The following is a 27967-nucleotide window of genomic DNA, read 5'->3' on the forward strand; positions in this document are numbered from 1 at the left end:
ACATCCTGCCCCAATGGCAGGCAGTGTCTAAGTTTCTCAATAGCTGAGAGTTAAGTGTCTAAGCTTATTGCCATTGGCAACCTATTATGGCTATTGTCTAAAATTTCAAATGTCTCAATGGCAAGTAGTGACTAAGTTTCTCAATAGCTGAGAGTTTGTGTCCAAGCTTATCATCATTGGCAGCCTATTATGGTTGTTAATAGAACTACAGAATTAGAGGTATTATGAGAGGTTTTCTAATGTTTAAGAGGGGCCAAAGAAATAAGGCTGACAGTTTACCCCAGATTTCCTAAACCTTCTCTAATTAAGGTTTGTTTGTATTCAATTGGAGTTTAGAAAGCAATCTTGCTTAGAAAGAAATTCAGAGATATGAATCTAGGCACTTCAGAAGGATACCGTTTCCTAATTTTCTTCTCACTAATGAGTCTCACTTGTTAGGGAGCAACAAGAACCATAGTGCCTTGTTTTTCATACTCTACCTGGTGTTTTCAGAACTTACAATGGGTTTTCCTTCTCCGGTACTGCCTTACTATAGCCCACCCAAGTTTTACTAGTATTGAAAAACTTGGTGATTCCATCTCCTCCCTTAGATAGTTACCTTTCTACATAGTATACTTGGCCCTTAGATAGTTACCTTTCTACATAGTATACTTGGATAAGGACTCGAAGAAAACTAGGAGAAAGGCAAAGTCGTTCCTAGGCGTAGAAATGTTATTAAACATTCATAGAAACTTACAGAATACTAGGAAATTATAGAATAGGAAATTACAAAAACTAAAAGCTTACAGAGGAATATGGTGGATTTGGTTTATACGTTTTTCATTTTCATTTTTTGAAAAACGTGCATTTTCTAAAAAATAGAAAATGACTTTTAGTCATTCTTTATTTTTTCTAAAAAATACTATCTATTTATTTAGAAAACATACATGAAAAATACAAATTAAACACCATTTTTCATAAATACGTATTTTTCAGAAAATAAAAATAAAAAATACATAAACCAAACACATCCTAAGTTTTTTGGATTGCTACTTCTCCTCTATCTCCTCTTCTCTCTCTTCTTCTATTTCAATTATAATGACTAGACCAAGAACAATCAACAACTAAGTCCTGACATTCACTTCATTTCATGAGATGATAATGCAAAAAATGACAACAATAATGATGAATAAATGAACGAACAAATAAAATAAAATAAAATAAAATGAAAAAGGAAAGAAATCTGATTACGAGCATGTTATAATTTCCTATATTGTGAAAAATGAAAGAGAACAAGGACAAAATGATGATAAACATGAGAATGATGTTTAACGTGTGGACCGTCTCTTCATTACAAAACAGCAAAATGTATAAACAATCACAAAAGTAGTTGTAATTACAACCAAGTGGGAGCAGTTTGCAGGAGAAAAAACTTTGAAAATCTGCCGGTACAAGAAATAGAATATGTATGATAGCACCTACGATGTAAGACTGGACGTCTTGGCTGCAAGATGAAGTAGTGCCCGCCTATGATAAAGAGTGCGGAGTTTTTTGTACTTTTGGATAAATGTTGGAAGATCTATCTCCTTCTTGAGGAGCTGTCGGTGTAGCACCTCTGATTCCTCATCCACTTCATTCATTCCCTCTATGAGAGAAATAGAGGGCAGTCATTGTTTTGCATAGGATAGAATAAGTTCAAATGGAAAACAAGAAAACTAGTCAATTAATAGATGATGGCATGTGATCCATCAAATTGTTTAATGCCTAATAACTTCCATGAGTTGATAGCTGTTATTAAAGTGGTGCGACTAAGTAAATAACAAGATGAGTTGATGTTGTATCAAAATTGCTGATAGATCTTCCAATATGATTGTACACCTCCAAGATCATGTCTTATAAATTTAGAGGGATGTGGAGTTAGACATGCCTTACTAGAAATGCTCATCAAAAGTAATTACAATCTGGAAATAAACTGTGACTGAAATATAGCTTGAAGTGGTACATCAATCCTGAAATGCCACAGCACAGAATGAGGCTGAGCCTGTTGGTAATAATAGCAATTATCTTTTTTCAACAAGAGGGAGAAAAGATGGTTGATTATCTTCTATTAGTACTCCATGATGGACTGAATGCAAATGTTGTCTCAAAAGTACAACTAATACAATCTCTTGTATCACATACTATATCAACTAAGTTCAAATTTAGTATCATACAGTCATGTAGGCATTGCACTGAGGCCTTTCATCAAAAAATCATCAGGTACCCTAAGGTACTTAGCTGACCTCATAGATGTTTATAAGTGAATCTCATTCCATTGTCAATTAAGAGTTCCTTAGTGAAGCTAAGTATATGAACTTAGATCTTACAAGTCTTAGGCACTATTTCAAACCATGACAGTTAAGTGGTTACCATGAAGCTTTTCCAGCAGTCCTGAGGGCGAACAACGTCTCAGAGTTTTTTCTTTTATCCTCTCTAGTTCAGTTAATTTCTCTTGAGCAGCTGCCAACTCAGATGTCCGGATAACAGTGCACTGCATGTGAATTAAATTTAGACAGGAAAAGAGGAAACTAACAATAGTACAGTGTGCATATATAAAATTTAGACAAGCAGGGAAAAAAAGGAGCCTAAAAAAGATTATGCAACAAAACTAGTAACAAAAAATATACGTAAATGAAGATTTACTATAATTAGATTATGGATCATTTATAAATATATACCAACCATAGGGATGTAAATATAAAATAACAATAATGAGATATGTATATATATAATAATAATAATAATAATTTGACCTACTCTGACACGGTACAGAGCCTATACAAATCACCACTCATTTCTCTCTCTCATCGAATTATCTTCCCTGTTGTCATGCCAGCAACATCTCCTGCGACCAGTGCTTTTTTATCTCCACCGCACCCACATTCTTAGTCGCTCAAAGTGCATGGAAAGGAAATAATCTACTGCCTTCCACTTCATGGTGGATGATCGCATTCATTTGTCATTGGTTAGTGGATCGTGAGCCTTCTGCACCACATTTTCTATTCTGCACATTCAATCCCTTCAGAACTGACCCATCCCTACGTCAAAGATTTCATCTGCATGTTTTCTGTCCTGCGCAACTCTTTCCAATTCTGAGGATTTCATTTGGCAAGTTTCTCCGTCTTCCACAATTTCTTCTGCAGTTTCTTTATCTTCTCTGGAAGGCACAGCAGCCTTTGATTTTTGCTGTAGTGTCATTAATTTCTCCTGTTCCTGAAGACAGCATCAGTATTGTTCTTCAAGCAGCCTTTAACTTTCATGTTTCGAGTGTTATTTGCTGAAATTCCAGCTATCTTAAATCCCAGAGATGTCACACTCTTGGGCTAACTCACAATCAATCCAGTCTACAACCAACGTTTGTAAAATCGTAATCTGGATCGTAGGATTGTACAATCGTACCGAAAATCCTAAATCGATCCGGATCAGCTTGGGATCGAATTTTGCAATGGAATCAGAATAATACAGTTAGAATCGTATAAAATCGGACAGAAATTGCCAACATATGAAGTTGCAAACAATTCTCCTCCGATCGTCCTCGTCAGCGGAACCATGCATGCTCGTCCCCTGACAGTGTCCTCGTCGACGAGCAGTGACAGTGGAGGAGGCGATGTCGGTGGTTTGCAGAGGGGACGCACGAACTTGGGATGCTAGCTTCTCGCGGTAGGGACGGTCTCACGGCCTACGGGACTGCGGAAGTGTCGACCAGTGGTTGAAAGTGATGGTGCTCGCAATGGGAAGCATCGACCACTGGCTAGGCCTGGCAGCGACGATGCAAGGGCGGGTGAGGACAGCAATGGGGACGAGGGCAACGAGGGACGCTGGGAAGCAAAATGAAGAGGGATGTATAGAATTAATTAATTCAATCAACTCATAATTTAAATAGACTTTCTTAAATCCTAATCGAATTATCCTATTAAAATATATATCAATTTATTTTTTTAAAAAAGGCAGCCGGTGCACGAAGCTCCCGCTATGCGGGATCCCAGAGAAGGATCCATTGTACGCAGTCTTATCCTGCTTTTTGCAAGAGGTTGTTTCCATATATCAATTTATTTTAAATTTTAAAAATTATAAATAAATTACATTTATTTATTATATATATTATCAACTCATCAATATCATTAACAATATTATTATTTTATTTTATTTTAAAAAGAATTTTAATCAAATATCAATTTGATCGTTGTATCAAATATTAAATTAAATTTTAAGAGTTTTTGGTACGATTTTATAATTCTACGATTTGATTCCGATCGATATCCCAAATTGATCAGGTGTAGAATTGCGATCCTACAAACTATGTCTACAGCCTTTCAAAGTTTGCAAGCTCCATAAGGATCACTACAACCAAGTTAAATGAACAACATTTATGCATGTTGAGCTTGCTGCTTTCCAGGTATGATTTACAAGTCAAGGTCAATTGGATCACCTAACAACGAGGGACGCATTTATTCTTGAACCAAACCAAGCCATGTGGACAAGGATTGACGGATAATTGCTTACTTTTCTATAGCAAATAATTGATCCTCGTTTCATTTTCTGTCATGTAACATGAACACAAACATAGTACCTTCACACCCAGTATATTTCATTCTGTCGAGGTGATTGGAAATAGAATTCAACTTCGTCAATCTAATAAAAGAATGACTACCCATATTGGTCGAGTCATGCAATTTTTCTATGGATTTGAAAATTTTATTTTACTTGAGCTAGTTAGAAGCTTGAGTTATGCAGGATTGCATTGATAAGCTGTTTGTTATTACATTTCTTGTTCCTTTACACTGCATTCTGAACTTGAACTAGTAAACATTCAGTCTCAAGCAAACATTTATTTCCTCATTGTTGGATACTTGTACCAATATTGTCCTATCTTTTATCTCCAAGTAAAGACAAATAATCTTTCAGATCAATTAAGTTAATCTTTTCTAGCTACTTTTGCATGTAAAACAGGAATCGCCAGTGTTCTCATAAGATACGACATGCCTTTTTATCCCTGTAGCTTTCAGTTTGTTTAACTTATTCTTTTCCACCAGATCATCTATATCAATGTCCCTGACACAGAGGTGCTTTCTAGTTCCTATTCCTACCCAGTCATCTGTCTTACCACCTTACACAGTAGAGCTACCAGCGCCAAAATCATAGTCACTACAGGTTCAAAGCAGAAGGTCAAGAGGAGCATATTCCAACCACTCCGGGAGAATCTTCTGATCACAACGCCAACTACAGTCTTAGATCCAATCACTCATTTGAACTTTACCTTTGCTCCCTATAAAAATATTGAAAAAAGTACTTCACATCATCTTTTTTGTTAACTCTGTTATGTTTCTTTGTCACCTAGTGATTATGGGTTTGTTTCTATGTTAGCTTCACATGTCATCTCTAAGATTATTAAGACGTGCTTTCTGATCCCAAATGGAGGTAGTCTAAGATAGATGAGATAACAACTATAAGGGATGAGCCAGTCCTGCAGCTAATAACTCACTCCAGTTTGATTCTTCCTCTAGTCGTAATGTTTAATGACCACATTATCAGTTGAATATGGAAACAAACTCCTTTTTTCATGGTAATCTTGATGGAGAAATAGACCTCCTACGTTGCTAACAAGTAAGCTAATCATGTGCCTTGCATGCGCTACTATTGCTGGGCAAACTCATAATTTACCTCCCTTTCAGACAATGGGAGACCATCCTATAGGGATCGCCGAGGTAACGGTTTCACTTTTTGCTGCCAAAGTAAGCTAATCATATGTGTAAATAAAAGAAGTCTCCTTATGCATTATACCAACCTCCTACGACAAGTATTGTAAATTCAGCTCTGCGCCCATCTTCAATTTAGGATAGGTGTCAGATCACTCAGTATTTCATCTTACCTCAGTCATGGAAGCTTATCCTTCTTATTTTATTGTTTATGTAAATAATATCATTGTTACTAATGATTATTCTGAAATCAGCACTTCCAAGCCAAGGATCTAGGTAAAATCTTAAACCCTTCTTTGCCATAGAGATTGATCATTCAACAAAAATATGTGCTTGAGATATCCTCAAAAAGATTACACTAGGAGCAAAGTCAATCGACATTCCCATAGATTTCAATGTTCAGAGGCAAAAAGTTGGGTAAAAATCGAAAGGGCGCCCCCTTCTCGGTAAAAAGGGCACCTTTGTTCAAAAAATATCAAAACAATGCCCCACCATAATTTTCATCCCAATAATATTCTCATCCTAGCATTGTTATAGCAGTTATGGTCATAACTACTATGTGTTTAAGTAAATCAGCTCAACTTTTTTTAAAATTACTAAACATAAAGCATTGTTATGTCAAAATACTCTTTACCAAGCCGGCCAAAATTGCTCAAATTTAATCAAAATAGTTTTCACACTATTGTAGCATTTATATCCATAGGTGCTATAATTTTTTCGCAGTATTATAATGTTATAATGATAATTGCTACAACTTATAACTGACATAACTGCCATTATGTGGAGCAAGTAGTCGAAGCTATGATCATAGCAAAATTGTTCCAACTTCATCAAAATTACAATAAATGAAACACTTTTATATCAAAATATTCTTTATCGGCTTGGTCAAAATTGTTCAAACTTGATCAACATAACTCCAAGTTAATCGAAACCGCTTTAACATTGTTGTAGCAGTTATGGCCATAGTTGCTACAACTTGTGTAAAGCGATTTTAATCAAGTTTAAGCGATTTTGATCAACTTTAACCAATTTTAAGCAAGTTGATGAATAATATTTTGATATAGAAGTGTTTCATGTATTGAAATTTTGACCAAGTTTAAGAAATTTTACTCTATGTTGTAGTCATAGCTGCTACAAAATTGAATAAGACTTTTTCAGGATGAAAAATATAGTATAGCATTGTTTTGATAGTTTAAAAATAAAAAGATATCTTTATGACGAAAACGATAATAAGAGGTTCCCTTTTGATTTTTACCCTCAAAAGTTGTTTCATCTAGGAAGTATTGGTTGAAAAATATAATTACCAAAACCTATTACCTCATCTGCTACAAGAGTGATAAGTCAATTTCTAAAAAAACAAAACATGCCACAATCACTGAGAGGTAGCTCTAAAAATATTGTGATACATTAAAAATGTTTCAGAAAAAGATATCTTACATAACAGCCATGATCATCTCCTAATTCTAGGTTATAGTAGCGTGGGAAAGGGCAAACTCTCTACCAGATAGGAGATCCTCATAATGTTGTTATGTTCTTGTAGGAGGCAATCTGGTACCTAAAAGAAAGGTAAAATGTAGTTGATTGCATCTACGCCAAATGAAGCATCAAGATGCAAGGATATGGCTTTAGTAGCTACAAATGAGCTTACCAACCCAAATAGTTAATTTGATCATTAAGTTAGGCAATCTTTGTGCTGAGCCAATGAAACTAAATTTTGATGATCAAGGCATCAAGTTATCATATTATTGTTTCCAACAAAACACAAAGACTGAATTATCAATTTATTAGTCCTATCACCTTATTTATTAATTTTAATAATCTTTTAAGCTATTAAAAACCCAATTGTAAATAGACTAGAACTTGTAAATAAACAATGGACAAAATTCAAAAGGACACCCCTAATTATTTGAATCGTCAAAAGGACGTCCCTTGTTTTTAAAAGTGAAAAGGATGCCCCGCCTTATTTCTCGTACAAAAAATGCTCTTATTCCAACATTGTTGTAGCAAACACGGAATAGCTGCTACGTGTAAAAATAAACCTATTCAACTCGGCCAAAAAATCTAGATATAGAGCACTTTTATATTAAAAAAAAACTTTTTATAAACTTGATCAAAATTGTTTAAATTCAATCAAAATCAGTTTAAAATGGTCGAAATCATTGTAAAATTGTTGTAGCAGCCAACTAATTGCTGCTACAACAATTGTAGGAGCCATTTAAAGTGTTTTTGACCTTTTTAAGTGACTTTGATCAAGATTAAGCAATATTGACCAAGTTGGTATTGATTTTTTTATATATAAAAGTGTTTTATGTATAATATTTTCGACCAAATTAAACTTAAAAAAAACTAATTTTACACATTGTCGTAGCTACTCTATCATTATTATAACAGTGTTGGAATAAGGGAATGTTCGGTACAAGAAATATGGTGGGGCATCCTTTTGACTTTTTAAAAGCAAAGGGCGCCCTTTTGACAATTTGAATAATTAGGAGCGCCGATTTGATTTTTGTCATATGCATTTATAGGAATGTAAATGTAAAATAACAATAAGGTAATGTAATGTATATAAGATAAAAGGAACAACCTACGGAGTAATGCTCATAATTTTCCTTACTCAAATATGAACAGCAGAAAAACACCAAATTGCCTAAATATTCACACAAGATTAATGTGCAATAAACACACACACAAACATACAAGCAAAGAAAGTGAAACAAAACTAATAGATGTAAAAGAAAAGACACCAAAGCTAACCTGGTTCCTAAGCTCCAAGATTTGAGGTTCCTTTTCTAAGTTCTCCTCTGCAAAGTTTGCTTTTCTCGTGAAATAATGTCAAGAAACAATGCACCATATAGTAGACAAGATTGTTTACTTACTAGCAAGTTGCAATGTCTCCTTCTGAAGTTCATCTCTTAGCTGACAGAAAAAAGGAGATAATTCATCATTAATTGTGCTGAAGTGCCTGAACTATAGCTAGATAATTTAGTTCTGGTCATAATGGTTGTTATGACCAACAAACTAATATGTTAAGCAGGAAAAAACAAATTTTATAAGAACAAATCTTGTCTGTACCTACTAGTGTTTATTTTAGCATTAATTATTAGCTGAAATAATTGCACTAATAAGCATGAGAAGTGTAGGGATTCTGTAGGCATCATTGAAGAATCACCTCTCAATCCTCCAAGATGTTACTGGATGTGGGAATAACCAGCCAGATAATATTTTTTTTATTTGACAAAGAATTGATAATAGGTGACCAGCATCTCTACATGATTTCTTAAATAAAAAAAAAAAAAGGCAATCCAGTCCACGAAGCTCCCTCTATGCGGGGTCCCGGGGAAAGATCCATTGTACGCAGTCTTACTCTGCTTTTTGCAAGAGGTTGTTTCCAGGATTCGAATCAATGACCTTTTGGTCACAAAGCAACAACTTTACCGTTGCGTCAAGGCTCCCCTTCTACATGATTTCTTAAATAAAATAAGGAAAATAAAAAATTAGAACCAAATGCTGTGTTTCCACTTGAAGGACACCTGATATGCAATGAGTTTCTTAAGAATCCGTCAACTATTCAATAGGACAACGTAAAAGAAATAAGGTTCCTCAAACATCAATTCAAACTCATTGAAAGACAGCTAAAATCATTTTATTAGAAAGAGTCTTATTCATCCTCGTGTACCAATAACCTTAGACCACTATTTACATGTGTATGGTAAAACAAATAATTATTATTGGAAAGCAAATAAGAAATCTCTTGGACTAAGGCATATTGCCTAAACAGAAGGAAACAATATAAGTGCAGCCAACCTAAACAGTTTACATATCCACGACATTCCTTTTTTTAAGGAAAAAATACCATGTATTAATGGTTCAAGTGCCCTGAGATAGGGAGTGTTGTTGTTGTCACTATATACCACTAGGCAACCTTCACGTGCAGAGTGCTATCAACTTTTGGGGATTATACAATATGCACAATTATTAGTACAAAAATGCCAATTTTTTTTAAAAAAAAAATCGTCTCACTATCTCTCAAATTTCGAAGAGGCACAAATCATGCAAATCAATTGAAGATTAATTCAACAAAAGTGATAAAGAAAGCAAGCATACATTGATTGACTATTAAAATGGTATAAAGCAGAAGAAACCAAAGAGCATAAAGAGAAAGTAGGGTTACATTACTAAAAAGAATAACAAGAAGAAATAAACCAAAGAGCATAAACACAAAGGACACTCTTCTCAAACTTACATTATTCTGAATTTTTACTAGGTCAAGAGAATTAAAAAAGGTAGCATATGCTTCCTTGTCTGTTAAAAGCTTTCTCAGTTCATCAACACTGCAAAAGACACAGGCAATGATGAAAATAATAATATCAATGTTGGCAAGCATTAAGCTAAGCATTTCTAATGAATTATCTTAATTATCCATGGTATCCATCAAAAAGCCAATGGTAAAGTGAGTTGAAGGATTTGGTTTAATGTCATATAAGCAATAGTATAAGTCAAGATTAAGTGACAATTTGTAATGTTTTTGTTGCCCTGCTTCAACTTTATCCTTCTCCTATCTTTTCTTTAAAGGAGAAAATGAATTTTTCTTAAAAGGAGAGTCAATAACATTGAATTTGTAAAAGATGCTTACCAAGAATATCAACTGTCATGCTCCACGTCCTCAGACCAATTCAAACCAAAACAGTTATAAAAGAAGTAGGCTTCCATGCCAAATTACTAATGAGCTCACAAGCCAGACCACAAATAAAGGAAACTACATCTCTTGAAGGAAGACGATAGGCTAGAGTTCTATTATCTTCAAGGAAGTGTGTGTTGTAAGAGGCTTCTAGCAGGAGATGGTACTAGGTAACGCCAAAGGTACAAAAATTCATCTTCACATGATGGATCAGCTAAGATCATAGCACTGTTAACATCCCACCGAAGGTAGGTTGTGGAGAAAAGAGTGAGCATAGGCGGTTCTACTTTCTCTTGATCTAGTAGAACTGCATTCGGGAGATGACAGTGGATGGTGGATAACAAGAAGCTAGAAAAAGGCCTAGGGAAGGTGAGAGGACATGCTAGTATATCAAGACTGTGTTAAAAAGACCTAAGAGACAATCTGCTTTGACATCAAGTTCACAATAACAAACTACTATTACATTTTGTTAAAAAGGAGGAATAGTTATGCCAATATATAAGGTAGAAACATAATGTTATGGACTGATATCGACATCAAAAGGAAACAGGTGTCAGCTCACCGATTTATCTCAATTTGTAGGCTCGTTGAAGATTAATTAACCAATCTCGAAACACAAAAAGAACAAAGAATAGTTAAAACACACTTTGACATTGCGGTCTTAGTTCAAGCTTCGCAAGCTTTTAAATAAACATTTTGTAAAGTGATCTAAAATATTATCATCAAGGCTGCATTTGCATGGATGGAAAGTCGGTATGGAGAAGAGACAGGCTCATGAAATTCCATATAGAACTTCAGCATTATCTACATTTTTTGTTCGCTTTCCCTCTTCATATTTCCCATCCAAGCAAAGAGTCTAAGTGAACTAAATATATATATCTAATTTACAATTTGGTTTTTATGCACTCTGAACCTAAATTCAAGAACTAACTACTCCAACATTGTTAACAATACTCAAACAAAAAACTTGGCAGACCCCTGTTATAGTACCATGTGTAAATAGCACATAGAGACTAACAGAGAAATAACACCATGTGGGACAACTATCTAGCATAGTCCATATAAGTAAATAATGTTTTAAATAAAGTAACCATGAGGAGTTGAGCACCTTTTATTCTTCAACTGAGCAATTATACCAGCAGCCTCAGTAGGTGATGGCTGCCCATGTGATGGTGACTGGGGGTGACTGTAAGTCCTTTGACGAGCACTACCACCAAAAGAATCGCTTGGAGTTGAAGCTTGTGAAGATGAATTTACTGATGGAGGATACCTAGATTGTGTTGGAGTTTCTTGGAAATTTGACTGAGGTGGTGGCGGTTGAGCACCCCTGAAACAAATTTAGGAAACTTCAATAACAGAAACATCGTACTAAAGCACTATGTTTGGGCATGTTTCTAATAGATGCTAATACCAAAGAATATCAACTACAATTACTCTGTATGTAAAATTTAGATAATATTTTTTTCATCAAATTTCTACAAACTAATACGGATCAGCTCTTAGACATACTAAACATGTGCATCTAAGTACAGTGTTGACTTGCATATTACTGGAATTGATATCAAGAAGTAGAAAGCAGAAACTCAAAAAGACAATAACATGGAGAGAATTAAACAAATAGGTACAATGCAATTTTTTTCAAGTTTAAAGCATCATTCATATAAAAATTTCAATGTTTAGACGAAATGATACAATTTAGGTACAGTTTCATGCCAGCACAATTTAATGCCTGTCGAGATCAACTATAATAAATTTTAATCCTTTGATCATCATCCATTTATCTTGTTTACTTCAAAATATAAGTTTATAGCAATTCAGATTTTAAAAGTCAATTGAATTAAAATTTTATTGCAACAAGTTATAAAAATATAACAAAAATATCAACTTATGATTATATCTTACTAATATCAACTAGTGATTATAGCTTCTTGATATGAAAATAAGTATTGTGCATCGAACAAGAGCATTAATTTTTGTGACATTCTCATGAGTCAATTTATAATTTTTCAATATGCATATTAAACAATATTATTAAAACATTTGGTATTAGGATTGATTTATCCAAATTAGAGATCACAATGGGTACTGCAATTACTAGGTATCCATAGGTACCCAACTTAACGGATCAGCTTCAAGTACTCATTTATTGCTGCAGGTCAAGTTCATATATTAATGACCAACAGAACTTGTTGGGGGTCTAGTTCAGGATTTATAGGATGAGTGGGCTAGTCATTTACTAATCAGTTTACAAGTATTCATCGTCATCCCCATTCCACATGATTATAAATATATCACAGTTAACCAATGGAAGTTAAGCTTGGGTTGATCCAACTAGAATTGGAGCAGGCACCAAGATAGAATATCAATGTATATACATATATTTCTCCAACTCAGGTATAACTAGTATTTATTATTGTTGGTGCCCGATTAGTGTTTTCTCTCTTCCTATCCCATCTCTTTTTATATTATTCCATCTCCCTATGATTAGCAAACAAAATCAAAAGAAGGTAGAACAGTGAGTCGATCCCACAAAGGGAGGGTGACAAGTCGATCTTGAAACCATGGAGTATCTTGTAAATGTCATGAGGATTCGAGAAGTATAAACTGCAAGGTTATGTACAAGCAAACCATGGCAATACGTTTTGACCAATAAACACTTTGTTAATAAATATTCCCCTTTCTTAATTGAAACATGTATAAGGATGAGTTTATGTTTGGAAATATTCTTGCATTCTTGAATGTATGATTCTCCAATCATCTTCTAATAATTCATAAAGTAATCCTTCCCCCTTTTCCAATGAAGCTTATGATAGTAGAAGTTGGGAGCACATTTGGATATGCCATCGAGTAAAACACTCACAGTAAAGTGGAATCTCCAAAGTTAGTAATAACTTTTGATTCAACTCGGTTCTGTATACAACTTGCAATTGCTTGCCAAGATCAGTACTAATCCTTCTATTTGAGAAGTAGACATAATTCCATAAGAGTAGTAGCAATAAGGAAATTTTCCTATTCCTATTTCAGTGGATTTCAGACAATTATTAGCTGAGGCAAGCATTAGTGGATTAGTCTCAGTTGGTACCACTGAAATCAATTGGCACGAGTGGCATGGTGACTTTATCTGTGTGGAGACATAGTATCACTATTAGTTAACGATTGAAATGATACTTTTAGGCTGTGTCGATTGATACCAATCGACACTTGAAACTACTTTTTCACTTATAGAAGGTTTTAAGTGAAAGACTAAATATTTGTTTCAAACATTAGTCAAGTCAAGCAATACTATTCTGCTAGCTCAAGAATACCATGTTATATATTGTAACATCATTGCAGTGGACTACTGAAACTAGCAATATGAAGTATTGTCCATACGAGGCTATTTCTTCATTAGAAGGAACATGTTCCTGAAATTCATAGATTGGACACCTGTGAGATAATTATGATTTCATTTTACAACAAAATTGCAACTTGAAGATTTTCAAGATAAGAAAATATAAAGAGATGAAATTCAAATGATAACTGCATCCAAAAGGGCTTTGCATCATAACAATCTCAACTCACCTAAAAATTGGAAACTTCCGATTCATTTTAGCAGCTCCTGGGATCTGCAAAGGAAATACAAGTTAAACTTCACGAAAGCAGAAAACAACGAGGAAGAAACAACTACTAACGTCCAAATTCAAAAAAAAATGAAAAAATAGCAACTAATGATTAAAGAATAACTGTTGATCTAAACTTTCTAAAAGTAGCTTGCCCCTCTATATCACACACAAAAGCAACAATGGGTTCATATTCATACCCAGCAGCTCATCCATACTGTAACTAAAGCTAAAGTTAATAAGAGATGTAGTTGTGCGTAGATTATATATATTTTTAGACATTGTTTTATGCACATCTACTTACATTTCAGGAGTATAATCTATATTTATTGTACCCTATTTCATACTTCCAGTCCTTTTATTCGAAGAACTGCTCTCGTGTATTTTTGTTGATAGGGACGCGAATCGGAGCAAAATTGGAAGAAGGAGATCGAAATTGGAGACTTCACAGCCGGACACGGGCTCCCATGCCCAGTGGCATGGGTCATTCCAGGCTTGACCGGCCTGCCACGGTGCCAGTGCCCAGCGGCACGGACCATGCCCTGCTCAGCCGGCCTACCACGATCGTCCGTGCCTCGTCAGATCCAAAGCTCTCATGCCCGACACGAGCGCCCATGCCCAGCAACACGGCTTGTGTCGAGCGTTTGATTTCCTACACTATAAAAGGAGCTCTCTTCATTTGGATTGGGGATAGAGACAAGGGGACTTCGTCCTCCTTGGGAGAGGGTTTCTTCGGGAAACCCTAGAGCCATCATCTTCATCCACTCTGACGATTCGTCCACCTCCAACGCAAGGAATCACTTAAAAGACATTGAGAATCTTCTTCCTAAGGATTTCATACCTCTATTCTCTGGTTTGAATTGTATGAATGTTTTTATTGGTGTCTTTGGCTTGTAATTACCTTGCAATGGAGTAGTTCGCTTGATTCTAGGATATAAGGAGTAGCCCTTTTGATATGTGAACATTTTTTTATTTAATCTACTGAGTTTGCATGTTTCTTGTTCGATGAAATGTGTCTTTATGGTCCGGATCTACCGTATTAACACGACATCGATGCCAAAAGTACAAGATTCGTATCCCACGAGAATTTGGGGATGAACCGAAAGGAAAATCTAACCCTCTGACCCGAAGACAACTGAGACACGGAGAGTCGGATACGAAAGTGCAACCCTGGTTTGCCGCGAGGAACCCTAGGTCGTCATAGAGCCTTATAGATCAAACCTAATTCGTTGTCACGCAGTAGAAAAAGTGGTTAACTAGAGGTCGAGGGATCTAGTGACAGGGTCCCCCTAGGTTTCGATCTCTAGTTACGATCCTTCCGAAAGTAGACAATGATTAGGGTTGGTACGTCGTTGTAGTACCAAAAGTTCACATCGAATACCATAGGATGGTCTACCTACATAAAAACCCATTGAGGATAGGAAACCAAACATAGATTAGGTGTTTACGATCATTTGGGTAAAACTGAAATCCTAGAATCACTTCACCCTTCACTCACTTCCTTGACTCAACCCTCTACTCTACCTCTCTCTCAATTCTCTCGTGCTAAGCTCTCTCACTCTCTCTCTCGTTCTCTCTTTCTCTCTTGTTCTTATGACCACACACCACCACAATCGTCTAGATAACTTGCTTTGCGAACTTAGCTAGTGCTTAATCAACAGTCTCAGTCCCTATTGATCGATATTTTATTGCTTAATGATAAAATCATGCACTTGTGATTTCCCACATCAAGTTTTTGGCGTCGTTGCAGGAGACTGTTTCGATTAACATTAATTGATTAGCATATGAGTTATGTTAGACATTTTTCTTTTTGTCTTTAAATTATGCGTTCATGCCTTTTTATCAACCCAAAATTTGTTGGGCGTCTTGATTACTTTATATCTTCTATATTCATGTGTTATGTCATGATTTCTCCGTGTGTCTTGTGATTTTGTTGTTATTCTTTCAGGTGAGACTAAGAAATTTATTTCTATTCAAACATGGATCCATATTTTCGACAATTTAGAGGGTTCAATGAAACTTATAATTCCGAAACTGATCAAGTAGAGTATGCTTGTAGAGTTTGTGGCAGCTCATCTCATCCATCTTGTTTACACCACATCTTTCAACAAGTTAATATTGTGCCTATAGAACCTCAGTATTCCTCCACATCAACCACAAAGGTCCAATTTGGAGAAGATGATGGAGAAATTTATAGCAGTCGAATGTAAAGCGAATGAGAAATCTCCTCAACAACCACAAAAGTCTAATTTGGAGAAATTTATAGCAGCTAAATCTGAAACGAATGAGAAATTTAGACAGTAACAAGTTATGCACAAAACAATTTCAAATACATTAGATTATGGTTGGATTGATCATTCGGGTTTGAGTATGAAAATACACAGCAGATCCTTGACTCACCTCAACACTACAATCAGAATTGGATGGGTGATACAAATTTAGATTATAACTGCATACAAAGTGTTGAGCAATTTTCTCAAACAAATTAGAGTCCGTCAAAATTTCAAGATGATTCATTGTTAGATGTGTTGGTTGCTACTGGGAATATCGTACGGTTCCCTGTACAAAAATTTTATACAAGTACTAAACCATTCCTAACAACCTATTGTGTTCTTTAGAAATTAAATTAAGAATCGCAAACAGAACTTAACATTATTGATTCCAAATTTAACTTATCTGTTTTTAGAGGTTTAGACTTAGATCGCAAACGATACTTAACATTATTGATCCAAATCCACCCATGTTACAAATTCAATTAAATATTAATTTTAGAGATTGGCTTCCAGGTTAAACATGACGAGGCACTAGGCCTTCTTGGGTATGGGAGCATCCAACACTTCCTAGACAAAGCATTTCAACGAAATTTAATATTTAATTTCCTTATAGTAACCCTAGGTTTAACCAAAAGGAACAATCGAATCACACGATCAAAAAAAATAATAAAAGAACACAAACTCGAATCACAAATTCGAAACCTAGAATCATATGCCTCTTGTGTTTGGTATTTCAAAATCTATACAAAGAAAACTAGTATGATGCGGAATAGAATTACTAGTTATACCTTTCTTTGTAAGCAACAACCTCTTGATCTTCTATCGTATTCCTCTTCTTATCTCGGACGTCGTGTGGGCGACAATCTACCGAAACGAGAACCACCCAAGCTTCCTTCTTCTCCAAGTAAGTTTCGGCCACCACAAGAACTCCAAGAGAAGATGAGGTTCAGCCACCACCACCAAGCTCCAAGGGATGCTAGAAACAAAGCCTCCTATCTCTCCTTCTTCCTCTAACAAAATCCGGCCACCAACCAAAACCCTTGAGATGAAGATGCCGCCGGCCAAGGAAGAAGAATAGGAGATGGAGAGGAAGAGAGGGGTCGGTCACCAACCAAGGAAGAGAGAAACCAAAGAAGATATCTTGTTATAAGGTGAGGCACCTCTACTCTCTCTTTTATATTCCTGGTCTTGGCAAATAAGGAAAGTTTTATTAAAACTTCCTTATTCTCTTTGCCAATGAAAGGAAAGTTTAATAAAATTTCCCTTTCAAACTATATATGGCCGGCCACCTTAATCCCTCCAAACAAGGAAAGTTTTAAACACAGAATTAAAACTTCCTAATTTGTTTCCGGAAATTTTAAATAAAAAATTTCTCCTTTGAAAATTCCCTTCATAGTTGGTCATAAAAGGAAACTTTTATAAATTAAAATCTCTCTATTAAAACATGTGAATGATTTACAAAAAGGAAAGTTTTCTCTAAAATTAAAATCTTCCTTTCAATCTACAAATAAGGAAAGATATCAAATCTTTTCTTAATCTTTTGTAGAAATTATGATATCTTTTCTTAATCTTTTGTAGAAATTATAAAAGGAAAGATTTAATTTTAAAACTCTCTTTTAAATCATGAGGATGGTTAAAAAAGGAAAGTTTTATCAAAAATTAAAATCTTTCTTTTAACTACAAATAAGGAAAGATATCAAACCTTTCACTTAATCTCTTGTAGAAAGCTATAAAAGGAAAGATTTAAATTTTAAACTCTCTTTTAAAACCATGGCTTCCATATAAGAAAGATTTTAAAAAATAAAATCCTTTTTAATTTAATGTGGCCGGCCACACCAAGCTTGAGTTCAAGCTAGGGCCGGCCACCTATTAAACCATCTCACCTTGGTTTGGCCGGCCCTAGCTTGGGATCCAAGTTAGGCTTGGCCGGCCACCTTAAGGTGGGTAAGAAGGTGGGTATGAGTGGGTATAAGACTTTATAAATACGAGGCTACGATAGGGACCGAGAGGAGGAATTAGTTTTGGTCTCCCGATGAAATTAAGCTTCCCGTGTTCGCTCTGAACACCCAACTTAATTTCATCAATAATAATTCATACCACTAAAGAATTATTATTAAACTACCGTACCAATCCCAAATTATATTTTGGGCTCCTTCTTATCATAAGTGTGTTAGTCTTCCTGTGTTTAAGATATAGAATGCCCACTAATTAAATGAGTTATTGACAACTCACTTAATTAATATCTAGCTCCAAGAGTAGTACCACTCAACCTTATCGTCATGTCGAACTATGTCCACCTGCGGGGTTTACATGACAATCCTTATGAGCTCCTCTTGGGGACATCATCAACCTAGATTACTAGGACACAGTTTCCTTCTATAATCAACAACACACACTATAAATAATATCATTTCCCAACTTATCGGGTCTATTGATTTATCGAACTAAATCGCACCCTTTGATAAGTCAAAGAAATAAATATTAGATATATGTGCTTGTTATTATATCAGGATTAAGAGTACACATTTCCATAATAACAAAGGTCTAGTTCTTTTATTAAGTCAGTATAAAAAGAACTTACCTTAAATGGTCCAGCTCAATACACTCTGAGTGTACTAGTGTAATTTTATAGTCAAGATAAACTAATACCAAATTACACTACGACTATTCCAATGGTTTGTTCCTATCTATCTTAGTCGTGAGCAACTGTTTATAATTTATAAAGAATTGATAACATGATCTTCTGTGTGTGACACCACACACCATGTTATCTACAATATAAATTAATTAAACAACTACACTTAGCAAATAAATGTAGACATTTGACCAATGTGATTTTTTATTTCAAAATAAATGTTTACAAAAAAACTAGGCTTTTAGTATACACTCTAACAAGATGGACCACCTCAATTGCAACCTATGAGTGATGAGCTGACTTGCTGAGACTCCCAGGACATGGAAACTCCAACTCCTAGTCAGACAAAGACCACACTTCAAGATTTAGAAGAACTCATGGTGTAACGAGGGATCTTGTTCTCTGACCCCTACAATAAGTTGATGCGTTAAGTCCGCATTTAGAGACACAGTCAAATCATGTGTTAGAGAGGATGGAGTGTAAAGCTGATAGCGATTGTGTTCATGATTCTAAGTTGACTCCTCTGTTGTTTTGCATGGAGATAGTATATTCAATGATACTTCGGACAATGACAGGATTTTTTATGCATGTTCAACTAGTCTTGTTGTTGTTCTTATTGCAACTCCTGATGATATATGTGTGATTGATGATGGGATTATAGATGGGACAGATGATGATATTAGTATACAACCCTCCGAGTGGGAAGTGGTGGATAGTTGGGACTCAGAGCTGGACACTCCTACTTTTGTCGATGTCTCAATTTCTTCTGAACAAATCCTCAACATCAACTGTAATAATTGCGTTCTTCGCCTGGATACTTCAATTACACCTTCTCCATCCTCTAGAGAGAATCTTCAAAGAGAAGAAGAAGGAGAGAGCGATTCCTCACAATATTTTTCTCACGATAAAAGCTCCCTCCGCATTATGGATCATTAGAAAGAAAGTCGGAGATATCTTATTAAGTAAATTTAATAAGGGGTCGAGCTAATGACCTTAAACAAGTGCTTCTTAGGAGGCAACCCAAGTTCTTTCTTGTTTTTGTTTAAGTTTTTCTTTACTTTTCTTTTTCCTTACCCTAGTCCCCAACTTGATTTTTCTTGTCTAATCTTCTTTTTATAGAATTCAAAGTTTTGGAGGAGTGCTCCCACTAGATGGAGGGGTGAAAGATTTAGGCCTTTAGCACGCATCACTTGATAACCCTCCTTTCAAATTCTCTTCCATATTACATTTTTAGTTTTTATTGAGACAAATGAAAGATCTAAGTCCAGGGGATGTATTGGGTTTAAATTAGTTTGTCATATTTTTGTTTGCATAATAAATTTCTCTAGTTACATCATACATTATGTCATGATTGTTTGTTCCTTAATGCAAAAATACTAAGCACGTTTGTTCTAGTTTTCATATGGTTATTGTTACTTATGATGATAGTATGTCTAGTAATCTATCTTTTTCTATCCATGTTAGTATGAAGTGAGCAATATTTTTAATGTAAGAGTTTAAGTATTAGTCTTGTTTTAGGATCACCCTACACTTGCCTAGTTTTAATAATAGATGACTCTAAAAATAGTCATAATTCATAGAACTTGATTAGTACTAGTGTTTCCATGGTGATTTCTCCAACTACATTTTGGTTACTAGATAAAGCTCGAATCATGTCAGCTTATTTGGAAAAATTAAAATATCCCTACATTTACATTCATGTGCATTTATGTTCAAGTGTTGCACCTTGCAATCACTTAGAAAAAAAAGCAAATGAAAAAATGAATAAGGGGTATAAAAAACTAGTTGTCGTGAATGGAAACTAACGAGTTATCCCTTTGAGACCTAGTTAGATTACTAGAAAATAACTACTATATTTCTCTTGATATAGAGCATGCCTTTGAGACCCAAGGTAGATTGAGAAGGAAGAGCCATGTGAGTGGCAAGTAAGTGTCTATTGCCGGGAGCATAAGAAATACGATCTTATTGCACTGAGCACGGAGAACTATTACTTAGGTCATACTCGGATAACTTTTATATCTTGCTCACTAGTAAAATCATTTGATAGGATTAGACTGATTCGCTAGAGATTACGATGCATCATTTAACCATGAGAGTCTAGATTACAGGTTTTTGCTTAAAAGATAAGCAAAAGTTTAAGTCGGGGTTATGCTGTGCATAGATTATATATGTTTTGAGGCATTATTTTACACACATCTACTTGCATTTCAAGAGTATAATCTATATTTATTGCACCCTATTTCATTATTATATCATACTTCTGATCCTTTTATTCAGAGACCTACTCTCGTATATTTTTGTTGGCAGGGACGTGAATCGAAGCAAAATCAAAAGGAGATTGAGATTGGAGACTTCACAGCCAGACACGGGTGCCTGTGCCTAGCGACACGGGCCTTGCCCACCTCGGTCAGCCTACCACAACTGCCCAGCGGCACGGGTCATGCCTAGCTCGATTAGCCTACCACAGTTGTCAATGCCCAGTGACATGGGTTGTGCCTTGTCAAATCCAAATCTCCCATGCTCGACACGAGCGCCTGTGCCCAACGGCACGCCCATATCGGGCGTCCAATTTTCTAGCTCTCCTCATTTGGATTGGGGATCGGGACTAGAGGACTTCGTCCACCTCCTTGGGAGAGGGCTTCCGCCTCTAGGGGAAACCCTAGAGCCATCTTCATCCACTCTTACGATTTGTCCACCTCCGGCGTAAGGAATCACTCCAAAGACATTGGGAATCTTCTCCCTAAACATTTCTTCTTTGGTTTGTAATTACTTTGCAATGGAATAGTTCTCTTAATTCTAGGATGTAGGGAGTAGCCCTTTTGATATGTGAACATCTTTTCATTTAATCTACTTAGTTTGCGTGTTTCTTGTTCGATGAAATATGTGTTTATGGTCCGGATCTACCGTATTAACACGATCTTGATGCCAAAAGCACGAGATTCATATCCCACAAGGGTTTGGAGATGAACCGAAAGGAGAACCCAACCTTCCGACCTGTAGAAAATCGAGACGTGGAGAGTCAGATACAAAAATGCAACCCAGGTGTCGTGAGAAACCCTAGGCTGTCATAGAGCTTAATGGATCAAACCTAATTTGTTGTCACGCGGTAGGAAAAGTGGTTAACTAGAGGTCGAGGGATCTAGTAACAGGGTCCCCCTAGGTTTTGATCACTAGTTACAATCCTTCCAATAGTAGACAATGATTAGGGTTGGTACACCGTTGTAGTACCAAAAGTTCATATCAGATACCATAGGATGGTGTACCTACATAAATACCCATTGAGGATAGAAAATCAAACATAGATTAGGTGTTTACGATCATTTCGATGAAATCGAAGTCCTAGAATCACTTCACCCTTCGCTCACTTCTCTGGCTCGACCCTCTACTATGCCTCTCTCTCAATGTTCTCGTGCTCAGCTCCTCACTCTCTCTCGACTCTCTCTCTCGTCTCTCTTTCTCTCTTGTTCTTGTGACCATGCACCACCACGATTGTCTAGAAAACTTGTTTTGCGAACTTAGCTAGTGCTTAATCAACAGTCATGTATCAATATTTTATTAATTGACGACAGAATCGTGCACTTGGGATTTCCCACATCAGTTACCTGCAAGTATTAGTACTCATAATTTTACTCTCACAAACCCTCAAAATGAACCATCAAGCAGCGCTTGTATGAGATCAATAATAAGACAAATCTTGATTCTTGTATTGAGACAGCAGCTGACACTTACACAAGATTAATAAAATGAAGGATTTATATTTCACACCATCTTATTCCCAAGTTAGCGTCATTTAGAGGGGAGAGAAATATATCACAGTCCATGCTTATTTAAAGATCCAAAACAAAAACAAAAAAAAAAAGAAGAAAGGTTTAAACTATCATTTCGAATTAAACCTTGTAAAGTGTTGGTGCCCCTAAGTACGAGAAAAATATATCATTGCCTCACTGATATGCCAGCACACCGAGACAAGTGTTGGTGTCCCTAACAAGGAGAGTGAATCAAGAAGAAGAAGAAAAGCCTTGAGAAGGAGGAAGAAATCAAGAAGTTGTAGAAGAGGAGGAAGTGACAACTTACCTACAAAAGTTGAAGGAAATCCTAACCATGCTCAAGAGGAGAAGCAACGGAATCATTCCGATAGAGAATAAGTGGCAGCAGTGTTCAAAGATAGAGAACAAGTGTCTAGAGAGGAAGGTCTATAGATGTCATTTTTGCATATGAGTTCTTCGATGGAATGATTTGTGGCACTTGTATCAAGCGGGAAGAAACAACATTTATCCAAGCAAATATGAAATTATTATGCCCTAGTTAATCCCCTAAGCATAATCAAGAGAGGAAAAGAAATAACTCAACAATAACAAAAGAGATTTTTGTCCTCGCTCAATGTGGGTGCCAAGAGGTCTCCCCCTTCACCTCTCTCTTCCCCTCGACCAACAATTATGTGGGGGAAGTTGGAAGATATATTTGCTTGCTCCTGAAAATGGCTTACCAACTAGACGATGTTGTTACAAATAGCGGACAACAATGCATGAACTAGGGAAAAATAAAATAAAAATGAATGGACTTTATGATTAATCGTCATTGCAAACTTTAAGATTTGCAACAAAATGGTGAACACAAAAAATAAGTACAAGATAATTGAAAAATATTATAATTATTGATCATAAACTAATATCGATTATATAAATAGCCCAAAGAAACAAAAATCAATAATCTACACATAATACAAAATATGTAGGAATTTTAAACCTTTTTCTTTCGTTGCAATTTTTTGTTTTTTGAAAATAGCGCATGACAACTAATAGGAGTTGCTACACATGGTTTTAAAAAGTAGCCAAGGAGTTTTCAACATGCCTTTACTTCACCTATAGTATAAGAAGTCATTGTTAGGCAAAGTGTTTCAAAAATAGGGAAAAGTCGGTAGTTAGTTTAGTTACATTGGAAAATGCTCAATTGAATGATGGGAAAAAGTTGGTTTAGTAGATGGGTGGGAATGGTTCGATTATAACTTATAATCCTAAGTCAATCCCTTCTCTTTCCTCCTCACGTTGAAAATAGACTTCTCCATTGAAACCCTTCTTCTCCCCAACAACTCTACACTTCGCCGCCTACTACACGCATTGTTGGTCATCACAACTCCACAACGCCTCCACACGCATCTAAGGCAAAACTATAGTTCACTACACCACACTGTTCCACATGTGGCACCTCCACATTTTATATCAAAAAAAAAAAAAACAATTAAACTAAGGGTGTGGTTGTCATTCCTAAAATTCTTTGTTGCAAAAGTGCAATTTGGAAAAATCAACCACAATTTGAAAAACCAATTCATATAAGGGATGGAAGTCTTTGGCTGGAGTTTCTTCCTACTTGTTTTAGTTTAATTACCTTGTGTATGATTAATTCAATTAAGTAGATTTAATACTAAAATATTTGGAAAAAGAAAGAATTCCTTATATGATCTTATTTCTTCTCTTGTTGGTCGATATATGCTTTCACATTGCTTGTCCTTATTTGATCTTATTGTTATTCATCCATCCTTGTTCTTCTTCAAATTTGTTTATGCAAAAAAAATGGTTAATTGAAATAAAGATATAAAGAACTGGAAATCAATAGTAAAGTTTTAACATAATTTAAACTACCCTAAGAAATTATGAGAAAATTTTAATATGTAATTATATCTTCAAAGAAATAAGTAATTGATATATTATTTCCATTTAACTTTAGCTTTACGCTTTGATACTAATAAATATTGTTACGACTCGAAGACTTTAATCCCTATATATGTATATATAGGTGCATAGATATGATGCATGTTGTATTGGATGGATCATATATCATTCACCCCATGTATATACGATATCTCTTTTGGGAGGATTACTGGTCGTTCACCTATCTTTGTATCTATATGTGCATACATACGATGCATTTCGTTATGAGTGGACTGTGGGTTATTCACTCTCATATATGATGCATCCTTCCTGAGTGGGTTGCGTGCTGCTCATCTTTATTTTTACATTGATACATGATGTGTTCGTATTAGATGGATTATAGGTCGTTCACCTTTACTTATACGACACATCCTTGATAGGCATATTGCATGTCGTTCACCCACTTAATAAATTATGTTGAGTTTTTTGATGTTGAAAATGATAAATTAAGGAGAACTGATAAAATTAATTAAGAGGAGAATAAAAGGCAAATGACAAGAAAGGAATAATAATCAAATGATGCTTAAGAATATGAAAATATAAAGTGTTTCTATGTTGTTTCCCTCTTATTATATTTTCTTGCACATCTCTCCTATCTTCACTTTGCACATTGTGCTTACTTCCTTTTTCTTTGACCTCCAAATCCAAAGTGGAAAGGAAAATATGAGCAATGAATCAGCCCTTTTTTCTCATTTTTCCCTTCCATGCTTCCAAGTAAACAAGGGGTAATTTTTGATCCAATAGCAATCCTTTCTCATCCAAAAGCATCATATGGTCATGTTACCTCTTTACCAATTTTAACTTCAACTATCCCATGCTGAACACACACAACATGACCTCCTCTGTTATTGCCTCACTAGGGGAAGTGGCTTTCAAGTGATTGCACCATGAGTCAAACTCACTTGCCTCACATGTCCTTATTGGGGCACAAATAACAATGATCAGATAGCTTTCTCTTGGTAGCTGTCTTCAATGAAATAAAACTCACCTGCCTCGCATTGTCCTCGTTGGGGCACAAATAACAATGATTAGATAACTTTCTCTTGATACTCAAATTCAACCGCGTTCAATTAAATTGTCACTGGACCCACTAAATCATTGACTAATCTAACAAAATCCTACTACTCAAACTTGACAAACAAGCGGGTACTCAGAAAAATAGAAAAAAAAAACAGATTAGAGAAGGATAAAGTTAGATCGAGAATTAAAATGGATGTATAAGATTTATCACTAAATTTCTTGATAAATTTGGCTACTGTTAAATTTTCTATGTAGAAATCTAATCCACATAAGAATTTTAAGGATTTTGCAACCAGAGCTTTAAGCATCTAAATCAAGAAGGCTCTTCCTCCTTGATAAAGTTAGATCAAGAATTAGAATGGACGTCTAAGAATTATCACTAAATTTCTTAATAAATTTGCCTACTATTTAATTTTCCATGCAAAAATCTAATCAACATAAGAAATCTAAGGAGAGCCCTAAGCATCTAAATTAAGAAGGCTCTTCCTCCTTAAAAAAAACAAAAAATGTTTGATCGAAAACAATAATAAATATACGTCCTTTAAAACAGAAATTAAATACAAGAAAAATATTTTATCACCTAATCCTTCTGCGACGGAACTGCGTCGTCGGAGAGAATAGTGATAAGCTTGTAGCTGCTCGACTCTGGAAACTGGATATTGCGGGATAGAGACTGGTCTGCGAGATCAAAGGTAAGGGAACTTCAGCTGTCCTGAGAGATCGTAGTAACAAGACCGTATGGGAAAGGGGAGGACTTGCGGTTGCGGAGAGGCGAGTGTACGGCAGGCCGAGTCCAGCTACGGAAAAACGAGATCACAAGAGGAAGACGAAGAAGTGATTACCGGAAGAGGCAGGAGAACAGGCCGAATCGGGCGATCGGAATCTCTGGCACAGCGATCGCGAGAGGGAGGGGAGATTGGAAGGAGTGCGTCGGTGAGTTTCCGCGCAGAAGCGGGGTGAAAAGGTCGGAAGGAAGCAGACGAAAACATTCGGTTGGCATTTACGCGGAGGAAATCGCCTCTCCCAATAGAAGCACACGTCCGGCCCGGTCCCGCCCGCTCCGGTCCGGTGCTCAAATATTAATGAGCAATGAAGTCTCATCTCTACAATGTGATTAGACCCATTTGGTAAGTTTGTTTATGTTCAATGAAGTCTCATCTCTACAATTCCAGAGTCGTAGCTTCGTCAATACAATACAACTTTGATTGAACTACATTAATCGACTTACAAAAGTCCTATTGTTTTAAAGATGTCATTCAGGAGTTTGCAAGAGCTCAAAGAACACATTATCATTCACTTGCATTTTGACCTCTAAACGTCTATTAAGATGAAATATTATTTCATCTTGATGAACCTATGGTAGTTAAAATGTGAGAGTGGCATAGAAGGATTCTTGGGAGCTTTAGAATCACAATGAAAATCTCATACTTGCATTTTTGAATGGATTTATAATAGTCAAAGTGCAATTGTGAGAGCATGAATGATTTATTGAGAGCTCTAATTATAGCAAAGGTGATTATGCTTATCTCAGACTTCCCTCACAACTCGTCTTTAAGTTATGTGAAAAGAGATAAAATTACAAGGTCAGCTTATAATCGATCGAATTATTGACAATTCCAAGATCACATTGGTAGTGTTGCACTTATAATTCAGCTTATGAATATCCATCAAAGAATTTGAAAGGGTTCCTAGGAGCTCTAGGATTATATCGGTGGTTTGACAATTGTATTTTGACTCTCTCTTTGTTTGTATAATTCAAGTATTCAATTTTTACGATCCGACTAATTTTGAAGGTGACCGATCCAGTCTCATGAAAATTTTCCACCAACCATCAAGGTAAATCAAGAAGCGCAGATGAATCCTGATGGATAGCCCAACGTCATAAGAAATTCAAACTCCTTAAGTGTAATATATCCTAAATGAGATTTGAACCCTCCTTGCCTAAAAAGCCCTTGAGTTATATATGTTCATTAAGATGAAGTAGTTATTTCATTTTAATGAATCTCGGATAGTCAAAATGCAAGTGTAAGATCATGGATGATTTTCTAGGAGCTTTGAAATTGCTATAGTAATCTCACACTTACATTTTGACTTGTGGATGCTCGTATGGGTGAAATATTTAATATAACATTCTATTTTTGAACAATGTGTGTTTGTTGAATCAAGAGAGGCTAGGAGGGGTAAGTAGTGTATTGCTTAATATTGTGCTCATTTCTACAAGAGACTAGTGTAGCATGAATATGTAAATAAACACGGTAAAATTAAGCAATCAACATATTGTTTAATATGTTTTGACAACCATAAATTCTTACTCAATTGCCTATGATCTATCAATGGATC

General features: G+C 35.6%; 1 protein-coding gene across 2 annotated transcripts; it reads right to left on the reverse strand.

The window, feature by feature from the left end:
- Positions 1–1283: 1283 nt before the first annotated feature.
- Positions 1284–26678, reverse strand: LOC122007026 (vacuolar protein-sorting-associated protein 37 homolog 1-like). Of its 2 annotated transcripts, XM_042562779.1 has the most exons (10): positions 26470–26678; positions 26208–26305; positions 13954–13997; positions 11663–11719; positions 11501–11599; positions 9958–10045; positions 8591–8630; positions 8469–8515; positions 2389–2509; positions 1284–1624 (listed from the first exon to the last, which is right to left on the reverse strand). In XM_042562779.1, exons 3-10 carry the CDS (start codon positions 13977–13979, stop codon positions 1458–1460), a joined length of 645 nt encoding a protein of 214 aa, XP_042418713.1. In that variant the 5' UTR covers positions 13980–13997; positions 26208–26305; positions 26470–26678; the 3' UTR covers positions 1284–1457. The 2 variants fall into 2 exon arrangements, with proteins under 2 accessions (XP_042418713.1, XP_042418712.1); XM_042562778.1 differs by having other exon boundaries at positions 11501–11719.
- Positions 26679–27967: the final 1289 nt, after the last annotated feature.

The sequence above is a fragment of the Zingiber officinale genome, chromosome 7B, assembly GCF_018446385.1.
Source record: "Zingiber officinale cultivar Zhangliang chromosome 7B, Zo_v1.1, whole genome shotgun sequence".
Lineage (NCBI taxonomy): Eukaryota > Viridiplantae > Streptophyta > Magnoliopsida > Zingiberales > Zingiberaceae > Zingiber > Zingiber officinale.

What these genes read in the sequence shown, in the direction of transcription:
- LOC122007026 (XM_042562778.1), bottom strand. Translation starts at nt 13,979, where the DNA reads ATGAATCGGAAGTTTCCAATTTTTAG. An exon ending in TAGTAAAAATTCAGAATAAT is followed by an intron (nt 8,631 to 9,957) that starts GTAAGTTTGAGA and finishes TTTTTCTGTCAG; the next exon opens with CTAAGAGATGAACTTCAGAA. An exon ending in GGAGACATTGCAACTTGCTA is followed by an intron (nt 8,516 to 8,590) that starts GTAAGTAAACAA and finishes CAAACTTTGCAG; the next exon opens with AGGAGAACTTAGAAAAGGAA.